At 35.1% G+C, this 18,576-nt stretch overlaps 1 protein-coding gene across 4 annotated transcripts in view; it reads left to right on the forward strand.

Annotated features, from left to right (window-relative positions):
- Positions 1 to 18,576, forward strand: part of Fstl5 (follistatin like 5) — a 596,430-nt gene that overhangs the window by 321,191 nt on the left and 256,663 nt on the right. For all 4 annotated transcript variants that reach the window (XM_006972666.3, XM_015990071.3, XM_006972669.4 and 1 more), the window contains exon 6: positions 8,722 to 8,842. In XM_006972666.3, coding sequence (XP_006972728.1) covers positions 8,722 to 8,842 — 121 coding nt within the window. The remainder of the gene's footprint in view (positions 1 to 8,721; positions 8,843 to 18,576) is intronic.

An 18,576-nucleotide genomic window follows, 5' to 3' on the forward strand; every position in this document is an offset into this window, starting at 1 on the left:
GCACCATCTGACACACACATTTTTATAGTATAATATTCAAATCAGGATAAGCATTTGCTTTTTTATTTTTGTATGTTGATTTTGTTTCCTGAAATGATGATGAACTTATTTTTCCTAAGAGACTTTTGTTTTAGAATTTTGGATTTTTTTTAATGTAAGATCATGTTGCATCTAATAGTGAATATTTGACTTCTTCCTTGGGATGTCCTCATCCCTCTAGACCTCTTGATTATTTCATGTAGAATTTCCAGTACTATGTTCGTGAAGAAAGTGGTACCTTTGTTTCATTCCAGTCACCCAAGGTAAAACTTACCATTCCCCTTACTGAATAGTATGATTACACAATGGGTGTGTTGCAATATGTTGGTCCATGTTACTGCTATATGAAGTTTATTGTCTGAATTTTTATCATGAACGGATTCTGAATTAGATTAAGCCCTTTCTGTCTAATGAGATAACCATATAGCATCTGTTCTTCATTCTGTTCATATGCTAACATGTATTTATGAATCTATGCATATGAATGCTCATTTAATTCTTCACTTGATGGTCAGTAGATTCGGGGAGTAAACTTAATGTATATTTGGATCAGGCTTTCTAGAATATTGTTGAAGTCTTTGTAGGTATGTTCAGTAGAGACATTTATCTGTAGCTTCCAGCCTTCTACCATTCCCTTTCTCCTGTTACTTCCATCCTTCATCCTCTCCTCTTCCTCCCTCCCATGTCTCTTTGCTTCTTCTTTCTTCTGATTTCTGGCTTTTGGTGTCAGGATAATGCAATCCTATGAGAATGTGCTATAGAAGATTTAGATCTGCTTCAAGGTTTTGTGAGTGATCTAAAAAGCATTTGTATTATTCTTAAATCGTTGGCAGAATTCAGCAGAGGTGTTATAAGACCTTGCTTTTTCCTTTGATGGAAGACATTATTATTACTATCTTCTTACTTGTTACTGGGATGTTTTTTATTTCATGAATTATTATTATCGGATTCAAACATAGAAATTGTGTGTATGTTCAGGAATTTGAACTTATTTCTTCTGTATTGTCAAACTTGAGGGCTTATAGTTCTTTATATACAAATAATATCCAGCGATTTTATTTTGTGAAAATTGTAATATCTCCATTTCCTTTTGTGATTTTATTATTATTGTCTTCTTTCTTTTGCTGTCTTTTATTGTCTTTCTTATTGGTTAAACTAAGGATTTGTTTATTTTATTTAAATAATGATATACAAAAAAAAACTACCTTTTAATGGATCTTTGTATGGTTTCTTCTATGTATTTTATTTCTCTTCTGATCTTCTGTCTTACTTTCTTGCTACTAATTTTCAGTTTTCTTTTTGTTTTCCTAGCTCCTTGAAATGCAATGATAAGATAATTGTTTGAGATCTTTATTCTTTTTTCATGTAAGTGGCTGCTATAAAATTTGCTTTTAGTACTGATGTTGCTGTATCCTTGAGATTTGAGTATGTTATTTTCCATTATTGTTTGTCTTAATAAATTTCAATTTTTTTAAAGTTTGAATTAATTTTGTGAGATTTTCAATAATGTCGATTTGAATATATCTACAAAGTTTCCAAAGATGTTTATGCTATTGATTTCTACTTTTGCTCTATTGAGGTTTCTAAATAATTTCCTCACAAGTTTAAGTTTTTAAAATTGTTATCAGTACTATTTTAGGAACAGCTATATGAGCTATCCTAGAGAAAGTTTCAATGTACTGTTCATCAAATGAGTTCTGCAGCAGCTGTATGGAATGTACTGCATATAAATGTCAGCTCCATTTGGTTCAGGTGTAGTTTAGTTCTGGGATCCTAGTTGGTTTTCTGTCAAGATATTATGCCCATCACTGAATGTAGGGTGTTGAAGTACCTGATATTCCTGTATTTAGTTTGTGACTCGCTTTATCTGTACTAATATATTCCTCTATATACTTGAGTTCTGTGATACTTAATGCTTTTATATTCAGAGTTCTTTTAATTTATCAGAGCCAACTTCCTTCTCATTGTAAATTGTCTTTACTTTTTTTCTTTTTACTGATTTGAATAGCTTATTTTCATAGACAAAAATATGATTATTACTGCTTGTTTAAAACCATCTACTTAAATAGAATACATTTCTTTCACTTTGTCTTTTAACACAAATATATTCTAAAATATGACTCACTTTCTTGTAAGCAGCATGTGGTTGTTTTTGTTTGTTTTGCTTTTCATTTTTAGACATTTAATCACTCTGTTTTTAATTAGAAAATTTAATCTATTTACACTGTATTATGATCTAGCATTTGTTTATTACTGCCATTTTGTTACCTATTTTTAGGGGTTTTGCAGTTTCTCTATTTCTATCTCATTCTTTTATGGTTAATTTGTCTTCATTGTTATATTTTGACTCTTATAATTTTTATTGTGTCAAAGTGCTGATTGTTTGGTCAACTTGTCACAAACCACAGAATTTGAGAAGAGAGAACCTCAGTTGAGGAATTGTCTCCATCAGATTAGCCTATAGGCAAGCCTGTGGGACATTTTCTTGATTAATGATTAATGTGAACGGGCCCAGATCTTTGTGCATTGTGTGTTAAGAAAAGTTGCCGAGTAAACCAGAGAAAGCAAGCCAGTAAGCAGCATTTCTGCAAGGTTTCTGCTTGAGTTGCAGCCTGCAGGTTCTTCCTGGAGTTCCTCTGTTGACTTCTCTTAATGATGGACTCTCATATGGAAGCAGAAGCCAAATAAAATTCCGTCCCCCAAGTTGGTTTTGGTCAGTCTTTTATCACAGCAATGGAAAGCAGACTGGAAAAGTATAATATGAAACTTTGCTTTGTTATTTTCACAAGACCCACAAAAGCTATCCTTTGATTATAAGCAGATACTTTAAATGATCTTAAAAATGAGAGAACAACAGGGGAAAAACATAATTACTAACTACAAGTGTACTCGACTTTTTTCCCAAACTTTCATTTTTGATGGCACTTTTTACATCTTCTGTTGCCTTTCTCCTAACATATCAATTTAATTATCATGTACTCACTCTTTACCCTTTCATCTTGAAGAACTTCTGTTAGAATTTTATATAAAACTTGAGATGATATTTGTTCAGCTTCTGACTGTTTGGGAATATCTGTGCTCCATTATCTCCCTCATCGCTAATATGTCCTGTGTCTTACTATGTGTGTTTCTCTCTCTCTCTCTCTCTCTCTCTCTCGAGAGAGAGAGAGAGAGAGAGAGAGAGACAGAGAGAGAGAGAGACAGAGAGAGAGAGAGGGGGGAGGGGGGAAGGAGGGAGAGAGAGAGGGGGGGGGAAGGAGGGAGGGAGAGAGAGAGAGAGAGAGAGAGAGAGAGAGAGAGAGAGAGAGAGAGAGAGAGAGAGAGAAAGAGAGAGTTTGTGCTGTGTGGGTATGTCTGCTTTACTGAGGATTGATCTTAAAGCCTTATTCATGGTAGAAAGGCCCTCTACCACTGAGCTATAGCCCAAGTTCTCCTTTATACCAGGAGGACAGGCTTGGCTTGGTGATAACCACCTTAGAGACAATGGAACCTTGGAGAACAGAGCCTAAAAATGAGGCAGACTAAAGTCTCATGCAATAGCCAATTTTATTCAAAGCATCAATTTATATACTGAGGGTTAAGAAAGATTATCTGAGTTATGTAGTAATGTTCTTATGAATAAAAGGTGTATATAATCACAAGGACAGGCTGCACATGGCAAAAAATATGTTTTTGCATTGAGGTATATAAACAAAAATAGCCAGTTACAATAAATAATTTAAATTAAACTCACTCTTATGTGCTACACCTGGGAGGGGCATGAAAGCACATCCCATGAACAGTTCCACATTTTTTAAGAAACAAGGGTCACCAGACATTTGTCTTTTCCTTTTTGTATGTGTGTGGGGGGGGGAGGGAGCATTATTATAAGCACTCAGAATTCCCTTTGCATAACTTCATTCTTGGACTGTGGCCTGACTACTTAGTACATAAACCATGTGTTCTTCTTCTCCTTCTCCTCCTCCTCTACCTCCTCCTCCTTCTTCATTATGGCAGTCTTATTCATCTTTCTTTTTGCTTTGACAGTTTCTTCAAAGAAGTCTACTATAGAATAACTTGGTAAGCCCTTTTGGGCTATTTTCTTCCTTTCACCCTCCACTTTTTAAATCCCTTGTTAATTTTGAAGTGGTTCATTAATATGTTTTAGGGTTTATTTTGTTCAGGTCATTCTTTGACTTCTTTCTACCTGGATGTTTGTACCACTCTGTGGGTTGTTTCATTTGTTCTCAGTGAATTGTCTTTCAAATCCACTCAAAGTAGCAAGTCTTTTTTGAATCTCAGTCATCTAATATTTGTTATCTAATGCTGTCAAATCACTTTTTAAACTTTTTTGGTCCTGCTTAATTATTTATTTTCCTGATTTTTTCCTTGTTCAATATATATTTGCATCTAGTTTGTCCTCAAACTTGCTAATTTTGTTTTGTTATTTGTTTCTGATGATTTCCATTTCATCTAGTGTAGTTTTTAATTCCAGGATTTATGTTTGATTCAAAAGAACTGTTGAATCTCTCTGCTAAGTTTATATGACAAATTATTCAATTGTTTTTACTCACTATTTGAAGTTCATATTGTTTCTTAAAATAGTTAATTTACATTGTTGGAGACCTCGCCTATTACCACTTTATGGTTGGATTTTGGTACCTTATTCCATTATGGAATGTAATGATTACTTGAAAGGTTTATTTATAAACATTGAAGTGTTAGATATTTTTAAACCTTTAAAACCTTTGCTTTTAATATCCCAAGCTTTGCCACAGAATGAGTGCCTATTCATTCTTCTTCTTCTGGGTATAGTCAGAAGTTTTCCTGTGTCCTGTGCCTGGTCCACAGCAGCTCAGACCTTAGGAAACACACAGAAGTTTATATTAATTATAACTGCTTGGCCATTTGCTCAGTCTTATTACTGACTAGCTCTTACATTTAAATTAACCCATAATTCTTGCCTATGTTTAGCCATGTGACTTGGTACCTTTTCTCAGTTCTGCCTTCACATCTTGCTTCCTCTGTGTCTGGTTGGCGACTGCTGACTCAGCCTTCCTCTTCCAGAATTCTCCTTGTCTGCTTATCCCTCCTATACTTCCTGCCTGGCTACTGGCCAATCAGCATTTTATTTATCAACTGATCAGAGTGACACATTCACAGCATAAAAAGCGACATCACCCATCACCTGGGCAGACACTGAGACTACTGTGTGCTTTCTGAGGTTGATGAGGGGATGGAGTGATAACTTCCAGACCACTAAGGCCCCTGAAATGCTCAACTATCTAATAAGAGCACAACAAAGAGAAGAACCCAAACCCATGGATTGAGATACCTACCAGATACAATGGAGGCTAGATTGCAAATCTGTCCTACCAGGGTTGTAAGCCTGAGCTTATCACTAGGAAGAATCCCAAAAATCTAGCAAATTCCACAGGTACTTGCGTGAGGTCAAGGGTCATTGTGTCTTACATTTGCTGGGTTTTACTAGGGCAAGCCTGGCCATAAGATGCTCAGCAATTCAAAAACTTACACATCTATTCTATGCCAATGCAGACAGAGTCATTCGTCAGACGGTACTAGCTAAATCTAGAGAAGCGATGGTGGAGGTAGTGCCTTGGTCACCGAGGAGAGCACTAAGTGGGATAGTACCCAAGGACTTTTAACTACAACCATCTCTACTGTCTCCTTAGGTGTGTCTCGGGCCTGCACCTCAACTTTCATTATGGTAGGACAAAACCACTCTGTTGTGTGCAGACCTCTTTTCACACAATGCAGATCCAGAAGCTTCATCAGTATGGAGTGTCTTGGATACAGGATCTTTTGTGTTTTGCCTAGTGTTGAGTTTCACTATGAGAGCCCAGTATTATTTCAAGGAAACTTCTGTGGTTCATTCTCCATCTCACCTTCCACCACAGGGAGATTTTTCTCTGTGCTGTGTATCTCACACTTAGAATAGTGCTGATAGATTCAGTTCCTCATCGACTGTCAGTGTTGAGTCCAGAGGCTTCATCCAATCTGTTAACATGAAGCAAAACTAGAGTGCCTGGTCCAGCACTGTGTTTCCATGGTAGGTCTGTCTCTAAGTTCCAAGAGAAGGGCATCACAATCTCTCTTCAACAAAGGAGCCACCTGCCCCATGATGCACTGCCTCAAGTTTGGAGAAGGTTAAATAGACAATTCTTTCCTTCTTGACTTCAAATGGGTATTTGCTTATGACTATGCTAGCATGCTGCTGTCTTTCCATAGTTCCATAAAGTGCCTGATTTCCATAGTTCTTTTAAATATGTTTCCTTGCAAAGTAGTTCTTTCAACTAATATTTCTCCAAATATATACCTCTTAGTGACTTTTCCCAGAGTCTTGCTCTGCTCTCAGTTAAGGACAATTTTTGCTGTCTTATCATAATCTAAATTTCAAACTCTGGGGCAGTGGCTGGTAAGAATCACAATTAGAAACTAACCATTAAGTCCATGACTAAAGAAGAATAGGGAACATAATCTACTAAAAAGAAAGTTAAAAAAAAATCTGGATCAGAAATGATACAATATCAAAGCACTGAATTATCTCTGAATTATGGCATTAATTAAAAAATTCTATAGACATTTTATAGAGATAAAAGAACCAAACTTTCATATATACTGATTACAGAAGCATGCTGACCTTGAGCTGTACAATCATAATCCAGTTTAGAAAAAACAAAAATATACAAGACCATCAAGTACAAAAAAACTGAAAACTCATTTTCTAGGTCTAAAAATGAATTCAGTTTTAGCAAAAGATTAGAAAAAATACGAGGCATAAAATGACAAAAATTAAACCCAATGTCTTTGTTCAATCTATCCATTTATAAACTCATGTGATTTAGAAGTACTTAAAACAGAAATGTCTGATAAACTTTGGTGTTAATGTATCCTAAATATTGCCTTAATACCAACAATGAGAATCTTCAGGAAAAACCACAGTGTGGCATGATGAGATGCACTGCCAACTCCCAGCCCAGAGCAAAAGTGTTATATGCAGTCTAATCAATGACAGATGGATAACAACTGAGGGATCCATTGCTTCTAAATGGAAAAGAAGGGCTTATTTTCCCAAAAGGCTTATAGCAGAGATGGCTTCAGCCATTAGGCAGTATTGTTAATCCCTGTGGCTAGAATGTGTAGAGCATATGGTATAATAATCACATCTACAGCATCTATTTATAAGACCAGTTATGCCAGAGAATACTATGCCCTCCCCACCCTTATTTTGCAAATTGCAGCTTAATCAATAAAAATTTTATAATATCTGCAAGAATATAGTTGATAGTTAAAGTGTAAAATTTAAGTGAAGGTTGGCAGATTCAGAATGGAGTGGGAATGACTTACAAGCTTCCTCTGAAGATGGGATCAACATACACTTAGCCACCAAAGCAGTGTCATGCAATGTGGGCCACCAAACCCCCCAAAGGGTTAAAATATACATTAAAAGCACCAGAGGATCCTGAGAATGGGACCAACGGCTGCCTCTATAACAAAATATATGTGAAATTCTATGTTTTGCCAAAAGGAAGAAAAACACATGTGAATGCATAGCCACAGCACACACAAGGTGATGCCTGAAAACCTGCAGGAGATTATTTAGCGATATATATTACATAAAGAGAAATGACTTTCTAATGTTAAAGGACCATTTTTGAGTGAATATTACACAAATTGATTATACTTGACTAGTTCTATATGAAGGGAGGTATACTATTTGTATTTATATTTTAATTGAGTCATGTGAATTAACTTAAAATTAGGCAGCCAATAAGTAGCTTTGGCAGAACCCAAGTATACTCGTGATGACTACAGATATTATGCATTGCCTCACCTTTCAAAGCAAGGAGAACAACAAACCATTCTGAGGCTGATCTACACGCAGTAGGTATTGCTGCCTCTGTATGTGGTAGAATACCAAGGACTGAGGAACCGTGGACACAGCAATGCAGAGACACACCATGTGTAGGAATGTCTGTTAAATTGTGTGAACTCTGCTTTCTGACAAGCAATAGTCAAAATCATCAGAGTATAAAAATGTTGAACCTCAGTTCATGGGTGTACACAGAGTAGGAATGACAATGATGGTTTGCCTCACCATGCATGAGTAGACTTGTTATCAATCGGTGCATTAATTCTGTCTGGCTCCTGGAAACAGTCATTTGCATAATAGTTCTTTTGTGAGCAGGGAGTCTGGCCCAATCTCAAATGACTCATCTCCCAGCTATAGAGGAGCTGAGGCATAAGGGGAAAATAAAATCTAACTTCATTTTTCACAAATAATATGAAGAAGGAAGTCGTCACAGCATGCTGCACTTTTCGCGACAGAACACAACAGTGTTTTCTTCCGACATGGGTCAATGAGGAATAGAGCATGGTTTTCCTGTGCAGGTGTCTCCTTAAGTTGGTGTAAATAAAGCAAATAATGCAAGCTGAATAGAAAATGTGCAGATTTGTTAAATTGTGCTGTGAGGATTAGACAAAGTCTAAGGCTGTATTTTAATTGTGTCATTATGGTAGTTAAAAATAATTGTTCAATAATGAAAATCTGTTTGTCGTTGATTTCTTTTTTTACTGCTTTTCAGATTTAAAGTAATCTATTATGTGATTGTTACCTACAAATAATTATATTATATAGAAGCATTAAGAGAAATATAAATGTTTTACTGTATTGATTGCCAGGTGATTAAACAGGAAGAACTGAACAAGGACCTTTCTGGCTGTACTTTGTATGATCTGCTCAAGTATGATGACTTCAATGCTGACAAGCACTTGGCTCTTGAAGAATTCTATAGAGCATTTCGTGAGTACAGAGTCAATCCTTATTTCATTTGCTCTTTTTTTTTCCTGTTGCTTTAAGCAATATGGTCTGTAAGCTTGATCCCAAAGTACAAGCTGTTTCTTAGAAGAAGTGTTATACCGAAGAGAATTTAAGGAGTTGGCTCCTCCAGAACATATGCAAAGCCAGGAGATTTTGCATTTTGTGGCTATGCTCTCTTTCCTAGGGTATCTTGTGTCCTACTGACTGGTGTGAGAGACAGTTTACCAAGGTGCCTTTGTGGTTGCTCTGGAGGAGGAGCAACACTGACCTGTAGCCACCATGCATCACAAACAATTTAATTGCTTATGCAGTGACATTTACAACTTCATTGGGAAAGCAAAATGAACATTCCAGGAGGCCTTGCATTTTAGAATTGTTCTTTCTTTCATTGGAATGAAACATTATATCCATGCTAAGGTATTCCAGAACAATTTGTATTTGTTTGAGTTGCTTAAATGTTTCTTAGAATGATGAACTGTGCTTTATCAAAAAAACATACAAACAAACAAAACACAAAAATGATTTAGTCAGTATAAATTTTCTATCAGTCTACTCTTTAAAAATAACTGAAAAAGAAGGGACTAAGAAGCCACAACAAAAACAATGAAAGAATCAAGATCTGTGCTCAAGAGAAAAACAAACAAACACATGGTGTGGGTGCTTGCAAAGTACTAGAGAAGCCTATGACACATTGAACTGAGCATGTGGAAGCACACCATGAGACAGAGAGATGTATTGGAGCTAGACAGATATGCTTAGCTGAAAAAGAAATATGATGTACAATTAATGTGAAAAGATTTGCTTTGACATAAACCAGCTTCCATTTAATAGGTGACTACTTTGCAAGGGGTTAATTAAAAATATTATTTCTTTAGGCTGGGCAGATGACTCAGTAGTTAGGACCACCTGATGATTTTAAAGAAAACCTGGTTTCCGTTGTCCCCACCTCTGTGAGATGGTTCCATGGGATCCACTGTTTTTTTTCAGGCCCTTGCAACAACATGCTTATACATGGAATACTCATGCAGAGACACCACACTTACTCATAAGTATAAAACAATAGCAGGAGGCTATATATTTTGAGATAAGGTTATAATATGTTCTCAGGATTTAGTCAGTTTTGCATGTTCTTTTAGATGAGAAAGGGGCATTTATCAGACAAGATGACTCAGTAAGTTGTTGGTCCCTTAAGAGGGTTTTCAAAGCTAATATGCCTTGCAAAATAAGGAAATTGGAGAAATTAATCATTGTAAGTTTATATGAAGAAGTTGAAAGGCATAGAGATAAAGGAAAATTGCTAAGTATTCTGCCAAGCCTATGTAGATTTTGTTGTTAAAACAGTGCATTTTATACCCCATATTAGGCATTTTTGGGGGACCTCATGAGACAGAAGAAAAGAGAAAAAAATGATAGTTTATTAGTTAAAAATATATACATATAATTTAATACAAAAACTCAGCATCTATTATTCTGTAATGGTATACAAGTCAGAAGGTTATAAAAGTAACTTTTAATAATGACTGGAGATTGTCATCTGTGTTTTGATGGGTAGGCTCTTTATAAAGATTATAGCAATATAACTATTTAGGTTAAGTGGCTTTAAACTTGGGGGAAAAGACCAAAGGTCAGAGAAGAGAAAAATGGCATAATCAAGAAGACAGGTACTTGAGATTTATGAGTTATTTAAAGTAAATTGTTCATCACGAGTATGTTCTGTATGAAGTTCTATTGTACTATAGGTTATTTTTTTTAGTTGCTAATTTCATTAATCATCTGTCTAATGCCCCAACCCTTACCCATATTTTACACTAGGAGAAAACATGAGCTGAATTAAATGGGTGAAGTAATATTTCGCATTATCTGGAAATAACTGAGTGATATACAGTTTACAAAGCATTGAGAAGAATGTTAAAGGGAAATATTTGTGTTTTGTTAGTGGTGAAACAGTGGGGAAAGAAACAAAGATAAATGTGAACAGTGTGCTGTTTTAAGCCAGCTCATGAGGATTCTATGCAATTATATCTGAATGTGTCAACAGATAAGAGTCTTGCTACATTATTGCTACTTGTTTTGTTTGGGGGGCCGGGGGCTTTGGAATATGATTTGGTGTTGATGTGGAAGTATATTGTTCTGATAAGTGGCATTTTAAAACTCAAAATCAATAGCCAATGAAACTCAAATGTGATAAAACATCATTGTCTGGTCACAAAGCTACTTTATATAAGAACTATCTAATTTGAGAAGAAAAGTAATGAGGTTCTATTTACTCTTAGACTGTAACTCAGATATAATGTGATGGGAAACATTTATAGTACATACAATTAACTTAATGGTTATTGTAATGATTCTGTCCTTATGTCAAAGTTAAAATAACTTAAGAGTCTACGCATTCAATATTTGAAACATAGGGATATGATAGGTAAGAAAAGCACTTAGCAGCCCAGCATGCTGGCTCACACTTTGAACACCAAAACTCAAATTTTAAAGATGGGAAGATCAACACTAAGACAGCCTGGGCTATGTATCATGACTCTGCCTCAAAACAAACAAACAACAAAAATAACAAGTAAAACAAGAAAAGAAAAACCTAAAGCTGGATCAGCTGCTGTGCAACATTAGCACTCCAGTACAGATGCCCAGAGCCCATGTAAATGGTGTGTGTGTAGATCTATCTGTAATTATTTCATGAAGAATTGGGAGACATGTATCTCAGGGAAAAGATGAGCTGCCTAGCTTTACTATCCTAACTGGTAAAGTCTATGTTGAACAAAGAGCTTCCAAGTCAACCAATAAAGTAGAGAAAAATTGAGGGGAGTATCTGATGTCAACTTTGGGTATCTACATCAACCTGTACACAAGTGTCTCCATCCACATACTAACACCCCTGTTCACACTACATACATATAAACACAAAAGATAAATGACGTACACATTTTAAAAAGAACATAAACACAAAAAAAATGTGTTTGGCAACTATCCATCATGTAATGAAAGTTTTGTTGTTATATAGATGTATTCAGTTTAAATGTTAAAATTATATTGCTTAATGGCATATTTTTCCAAACAAGGCTGCAATTTTGCAGTATATTTTAGTTCTTTTGTGGTCTCATGAAGCAGCAGCCTTTGAATGGTATTATTGTCTCAGTTCTTCACCCTCATTTGCAACAAGAGTCAAATTATAAACCATCAAATGAAATAAATTGACTTTTAAGGGCTGGATGCACTAACAGTGTTTATACAAAAATGTGAGTTTAAAATGGGTGTCTCTATGTCCTCATTGGAATTTTCGAAGCTTAATTGCAAGCTATGTATAATGGTACATATTTACAAGTTGTCCAATTAAAAATGTTTAGGTATTACAAAAAAAAATTGTGTATCAATAATGGTAAATCCATTTAATTAAAAGCGTACACCAAGTGTCTTTTTATCTAGAGAGATGTGATGGTCAATACAATTTAAAATTTGATTCCCACCTCCCACCAGGAGTGTATAACCTCAGATTTTTTTTAAATGATGGTTGTAATAGAAGTAAATGTATAAGCAGTCTTTTTTCACACCTGGGGTATATTTCTCCATATAATTTCTAAATAGTGTCTCAGTAAACTTGCAGAGTTCTTTGTGAATATGCGGAGCCATAAACTAAGAAATATGCACAAAGATAGACATATTTCTTGAGTTCCAGTTAATCATTCTTTCTGACATATTATAAAATTTGGAGGGTGAAGGGTAGTTTGTTAGCAAAGAAAGATAATGATAAAAATTGTGCATCATTAAGTATTATTACACTGCTGTAATGTTATTGTGCCCATTATTGTTTTTAAGTTATTTTCATTAAAAGTCTTTTTTGCTTTGTAGGTAGGATAAAGTACTTTAATAATTTTCCAAAAGCACTGAATGGCCAATTACTCTCATTTTTTTCTCCAGAGATTTAAGTACAAGTGCTTAGTGTGAGCATCAGGCTTTCTCTACAGGCCTTGTTTGATCAGCAGACTTGGAAAGCTGTTTAATGAGATCCAATAAAGAGTCAGCAAAGCCCTGACAGTTTTTCATGTCTAGAATAAATACTAAGTCTCTTGTCAGGTGACATGCACCCTTACCATGGCATTCTGTTGTCTTGAATACTTTCAGCCAAACATGTACACCATATGTTCAGTTTTCTTTGAGCGTGAGAAATGAGTTGTATTCAGGCAAAGCAGTGCTGTTCTTCTCAGCTAAAATTAAATAAAATTTGTAAGGTTAAATGTGAATTGGATAAAATTCTACATCTATAATTTAAATCTGTAGGGAAATGTAAATTTTAATAATACAGGAAGTAACTATAAACTTTAGGCATTTAATTTTAGGAAACCTGTTCAAGCCAGTGTCTGGTTGGTAATTCTTTTAATTTAGTTTAATTTATTATTATTTGTACATCTGTTTCATGCATGGTGTGTGTGTGTGTGTGTGTGTGTGTGTGTGTGTGTGTGTGTGTGTGTGTTGTAAGATGGTTACTCAGGTGTACAGCACATATGGGAGGTCAGAGGTCAACTTTGTGCAGCTGATTCTCCCTTTCCAACTTTCCATGGGTTCCAGGGTACAAGCTCAGGTTGTCTGGCTTGTGTCTTCAAATGGCAGATACCTTTACCAGATGAGCCATCTCACTGCACTAGTAATTCTGAGAGATTTCAGAGGTCCCGTTTTATATTAGCCTGCTTCAGATCAATGCGAACATGTTGAGTTGTGTTTGCATTTTACAATGTTGAACCTCTAACGTGACAATTAATTAGTACTTATTAGTTCAAAATGATCATAACATAAAGAATTCAAAGAAATGCTATGTTTCTCCCAGTACCAAATATATCTGTATAGACCACATATTAGCTATGAATGTATTTACAATGATTGTTTAACAATTCTTATGTTTCTTCTTCTTAAAAATGATAGATTAAATATTCTTAGATATTAAAATGATTGAATAGCTACTTGAAAGTACATAAGAATGCATGATTGTATGCAAAATGTTTTTTGCTCTAGATTAAATACTTTTTAATAAAGTATGGATTTAATAATTATAATATAAGAAAAAGAAAATAGTTTTTCTAAGAAATCATAATCACTATGTTAAAATATTACTTATTGGAACCATTTAGTGACTAGAGAAGAAAAGATGAATGTCATATTAATCTTTTTGTATGCTAAAGCATGAATTTAGGAAGACCTTTATTTTAGAAAAACAGTAGCAGCTAGTAAATATAATGAAGATTATCTCATTAAATGGTAAATGTGATGAGGTCAGGACCAAGTAGCAAATGTAGAAGTGCCAGAAGAAGCCATGTCTGGACAATAAATCACATGCACAACCAGTTTTCTTCAGTGGGTGGTTCTATAGACAGCCAGGGGGAGGGCAGATTGGAGGTTAAGGTCAGAATTCTAGCTTGGGAATAGTGATGTTCCCTGCTAAAGTGGGGAATGGAAAGCAAGTTTGGGAAAGGAATAGGATTAAACTTGAACATCCTGGCATAGTCAAAGAGAAGCATCTAGCTCAATAATAATGTATACTCTAGTGAGGGACCCAAGACAGCAAAACAGATCTGGAGTCCTCAAGTGGAAACTACATCTTTTTTATTTCTCATTTTGTGTGTGTAAAGGAGAAACGATGGTGAAATGGAATTCAAGGGGCCTTTCTTAAGAAGCTTCCACAGCACACTACACAGAACAAGGATGAGTTTCTTATATTAGTTTTCAAAGCTGAAAAATTGTTGAAAAAGTCCCAGTCTATTTAGCGTTTCTTCTTTTTTTAAATCTTTTTTATTATAAAGGAATTTTCTATCCATTTTACATACCAACCACAGATCTCCCTCTCCTCCTTCCTCCTGCCCCCCAGCCTTCCCTCCTAACACACTGCCAGTTCCCACCTCTTCCAAGGCAAAGCCTCCCATGGAGAGTCAGCACAGCGTGGAACATTCAGTTGAGGCAGGTCCAAGCTGCTTTCCCCTGCACCAAGGCCATACAAGGTGCCCCAAGTGTTTCTTATTTGCAATATTCCTGGAATGCCAATAAATGTCTGTAGGTTTAGTGTGTCCTCACAGTTGGAGCAGGGGTATAGTGTCCCTTTTATAAAGACACTCATACTGGAATTCATCCCCACTTATGATTGATTAAATATTAATGAATTCTTTTTTACATATTTTTATTTTATAATTAACTTAATTTCACATATCAGCCACGGATTCCCCCATCCTCCCTCCTCCCACCCCCCAGCCCTCCCTCAGAAAGACAAACATGATATTAATTAACTCTTTACAGACCTATCTGCCTGCAGTTACCATTCCTTGAGAGTTTAGAATTGGCTTTGCCTCATCTCTATTGCTGTGACTAATACTTGTCTAAAAGTAATTTAGAGTATGAAATGGTTTGCTTCACTTACAACTCCTTGTCATAGTCCTTTCCTGTAGGGAAGTCAAGGTCGGAACTTAAAGCATCAAGTCTAAACTCAGGAGCAAAAGCAAAATGAGGATAAGAATCCTTAGTAGCTGTTTTTCTCCACTCCCATACAGCCCAGGACCCTCTGCCTAGGGAAGCCTGCTGGCTGCAGTGGGGCCCTCTTCCAAAATCAACTAACAATCAAGACAATCCCCCAAAGACAGGTCCACATGACCACCTGATCTTGACAATTCCTTATTAAAGCTCTTTAAAGATATTGTCAAGTTAAGAGTAAAAGTCGGGAGTACATCCTTCACAGGGAGGAGAGGCTATAAATCTTTGTCAGCATGAACTAAAAATGAAAAACACACAGAAAGGTAGGAATTAAAGAAACAAAGTGTTACATTTTAATAAGAAATAGACCAACATTTTCCAAGGCTAATGCCAAGGCAAGAATGTCTGCTTTGTCAACAAAAAAAGTCACTAATAACTTTGGTCCTAAATCTTTCAGCAGGGAATCATGAATAGAAGCAAAAGCAGTCGCGATTGGGAGGGTGACTAAAGAAACATGAAAAACAGTAATGTTCATCAGAGAAGCTGCACACACAAGCATGCATCGAACGAACATGGTTATATATAGAAAACAACCAGGCAGCTAAAGCTCATGTGTGCTTTTAAAGTCATTATGATTGTGGCCTCTGAGGGAGAGAAAGGGAGGGCAAACCTCTGCACTTTAGGATGCTCCTGTCTGTCCTCCATCTTTTGCTCCAATTTCTCATTAGCCTAACTTTATTGTACTACACAAGTTGGATGCTGGTGCTAATATTCTTTTTTCTTCTTTGAAGTTTTTGATGATTTCTATTGTGCCTTCACTTTGTGCTAATTTTCTGATTTTTATGCATTACACTATGGTTTGCCATTGTTTCAAATTCTTATTAATTTAAATAAAACTATAGTCTATTAACATTACCAAATTTAGTCGCTGTGAAGGGTCTCATGAATTATCCATGAAAGATGATTAGTACATGGACAAACAAAGCTATGTACAATTTTAAGTTCACCCTAATTTGGAGGTTACTTCATTATATGTTAATTTAAATCTTATAAACTAATCCTAGACACAACTATATAAAACCTTGTAGCAGACTCAAAAGGTCTCAGACATTCTGAGACACAGTGGAGCTATTAAACTAATAATGAACATGTTTATTTATAATTGTAACTCAAAGTGTTTACATTTGTAAATGTCCCCTGACTGGTAAGCATTACTCTCACAATTGTTTCTAAGAACTTTTTGCTTGCCTTGGCTCCTGTCTCTCTGAATTCTTTAGAATAGGCAGGAACAGAATGGTTCACACATGCACTCCACAGGTTTTCTTGCTTAGAAACAAAATATTTCTTTTTTTAGAGCAACTATTATCATAAGGGGCACAGAGAAGCAATATTGATGTGAAGTATGACTTAAAATAGAATGGAAATGTTAGGTTTCTCTCCACTTCAGATGGCCCTGTCCTCCATCTTGCACTACAGTGTTACATTTTAAGATTATTTACAAAAAAAATATTTTAGATGTTCTGCCTCTGCAGATTTCTCTATATTCTCATCTCACAAAATCCCCCCTTGCTGGTCTCTCATTAAGAAATTGTGTCTGCTAGTCCAATTTCTATGTAGCATTAAATCAGTCACAATCAGATCCATCAGTTTCTCTTTTATCTAAATTGAAACATTCAATATTAACTTTTATGCTATTGTCTCTTTGTATTGTACAAATATTGAGAAAGGAAGGCACTTTGTGGCTTAATGAAATTGAAATCAAAAGAATAATGTGAGAATTGATCAATCATCCCTCATTTATACACTCTCATGTATCTTGTCAGTCATAAAAATTCATCTAACTAAAACTAATCCTAACTAGTAGTGTAATATTCTGGGCTGTGCTTTCCTAAGGTATATGCTCTGCTTTTTATATTATTTATGAAAAATCATTGCTATGTTGGCTTTTCTAGACCCAGAATATTGATAGAAATTTCTCAGAAACTCCTTGGACTGAGGGCTGTGCTGCATTTTGTATAGTTCTGAAACTATGTGTGGATAGAGCTTTCTTCACAAAGGCAAGGATTTGGAAGTTCTGTAAGACTATGACACATAACTAGGCTTCAATATTCTCAGCATCTTTTCCTTGATGTTACTCTAGATGATGCCAAGTGAGGATCTTTCCTGAGGTAGATGCTTCTGGGCCTTAATAGATGCTGCAGCCTGGCACCAAAACCTTAGCATTATTTTTAATATTTTTAATGGTATCATCATGTAGGGCATAGTAAGATAATAACTTTATGCACTATGTAATCCTCAAATTGAAGTGGTTAACTTTTTACTCTCCTGAAACATGCAAAACTTTTGAGATATAGTGATTATTTGTACATAAACAGTAAAACGTGATATCTCAGTTGAATATTCAAAATTTTTCTCCAATCAAATAAGAGTGACTAATGTTTCATTCTCCTGGTCACCTTGTATCCAGAGCCCTTGCTTTTCCCTCTTAGTTATTATTAAAATATACAACAGGTATTGGTGAACTATAATCACATCATTGTCCTGAAGCATACTAACACAATCCTAATTATCTGAAATATGGAGTTCAGTACATATCTCAGTTGTATATAAATAAAATGTGAGCTATGTTCAATACTAATATTTTCAGGAAACCAGAAAATATGTCAAATATACATTTAATTTCATCCAGGAAGCAAAACAAAAGTCAATAATCCTTTCAACAAGTTTTGCTATATCTTACAAAGACATTTAAATAAACAAGTCATAAGTTTGGCTTTATAAAACATCATATTATAGAGCAGTTCACATTACTAGCAGAAAATTTTATAACTATTATGGCAGGAATAATTTATAAATGTATCATAATAAAATGATTTCTCACCTATCTTTTTCTACTGAGTCAAGAGTAAATTAACTTTTTGAAGTTTTGAACGAAATTTTCCATTACTAATGAAAAATGTAGCTTGAAACAATGTCAAATTAAGCTAGGTGAAAACACTGAAGATGTGAACTAGTAATTTTGGTATATAGTACATGGATAATATACACTATGTTTGATGAAATTAATTTTACTAGAATTATTTTTATAATAGCAAGTTTCTTTTTCATACTTCCATCATTACTAGAATATATTAACTGGAAGCATTTTGTCCAGATATTAAATTTGTATTATGACTGTATTCAGTATGACTATAGACACATTTTCTGTATAAGTTATATTTTTTGTGAAATCTTTTTAAACATACTGGTCTGCATCGTTA

This window comes from Peromyscus maniculatus, chromosome 6 (genome assembly GCF_049852395.1).
Source record: "Peromyscus maniculatus bairdii isolate BWxNUB_F1_BW_parent chromosome 6, HU_Pman_BW_mat_3.1, whole genome shotgun sequence".
NCBI classification, from domain to species: Eukaryota; Metazoa; Chordata; class Mammalia; order Rodentia; family Cricetidae; genus Peromyscus; species Peromyscus maniculatus.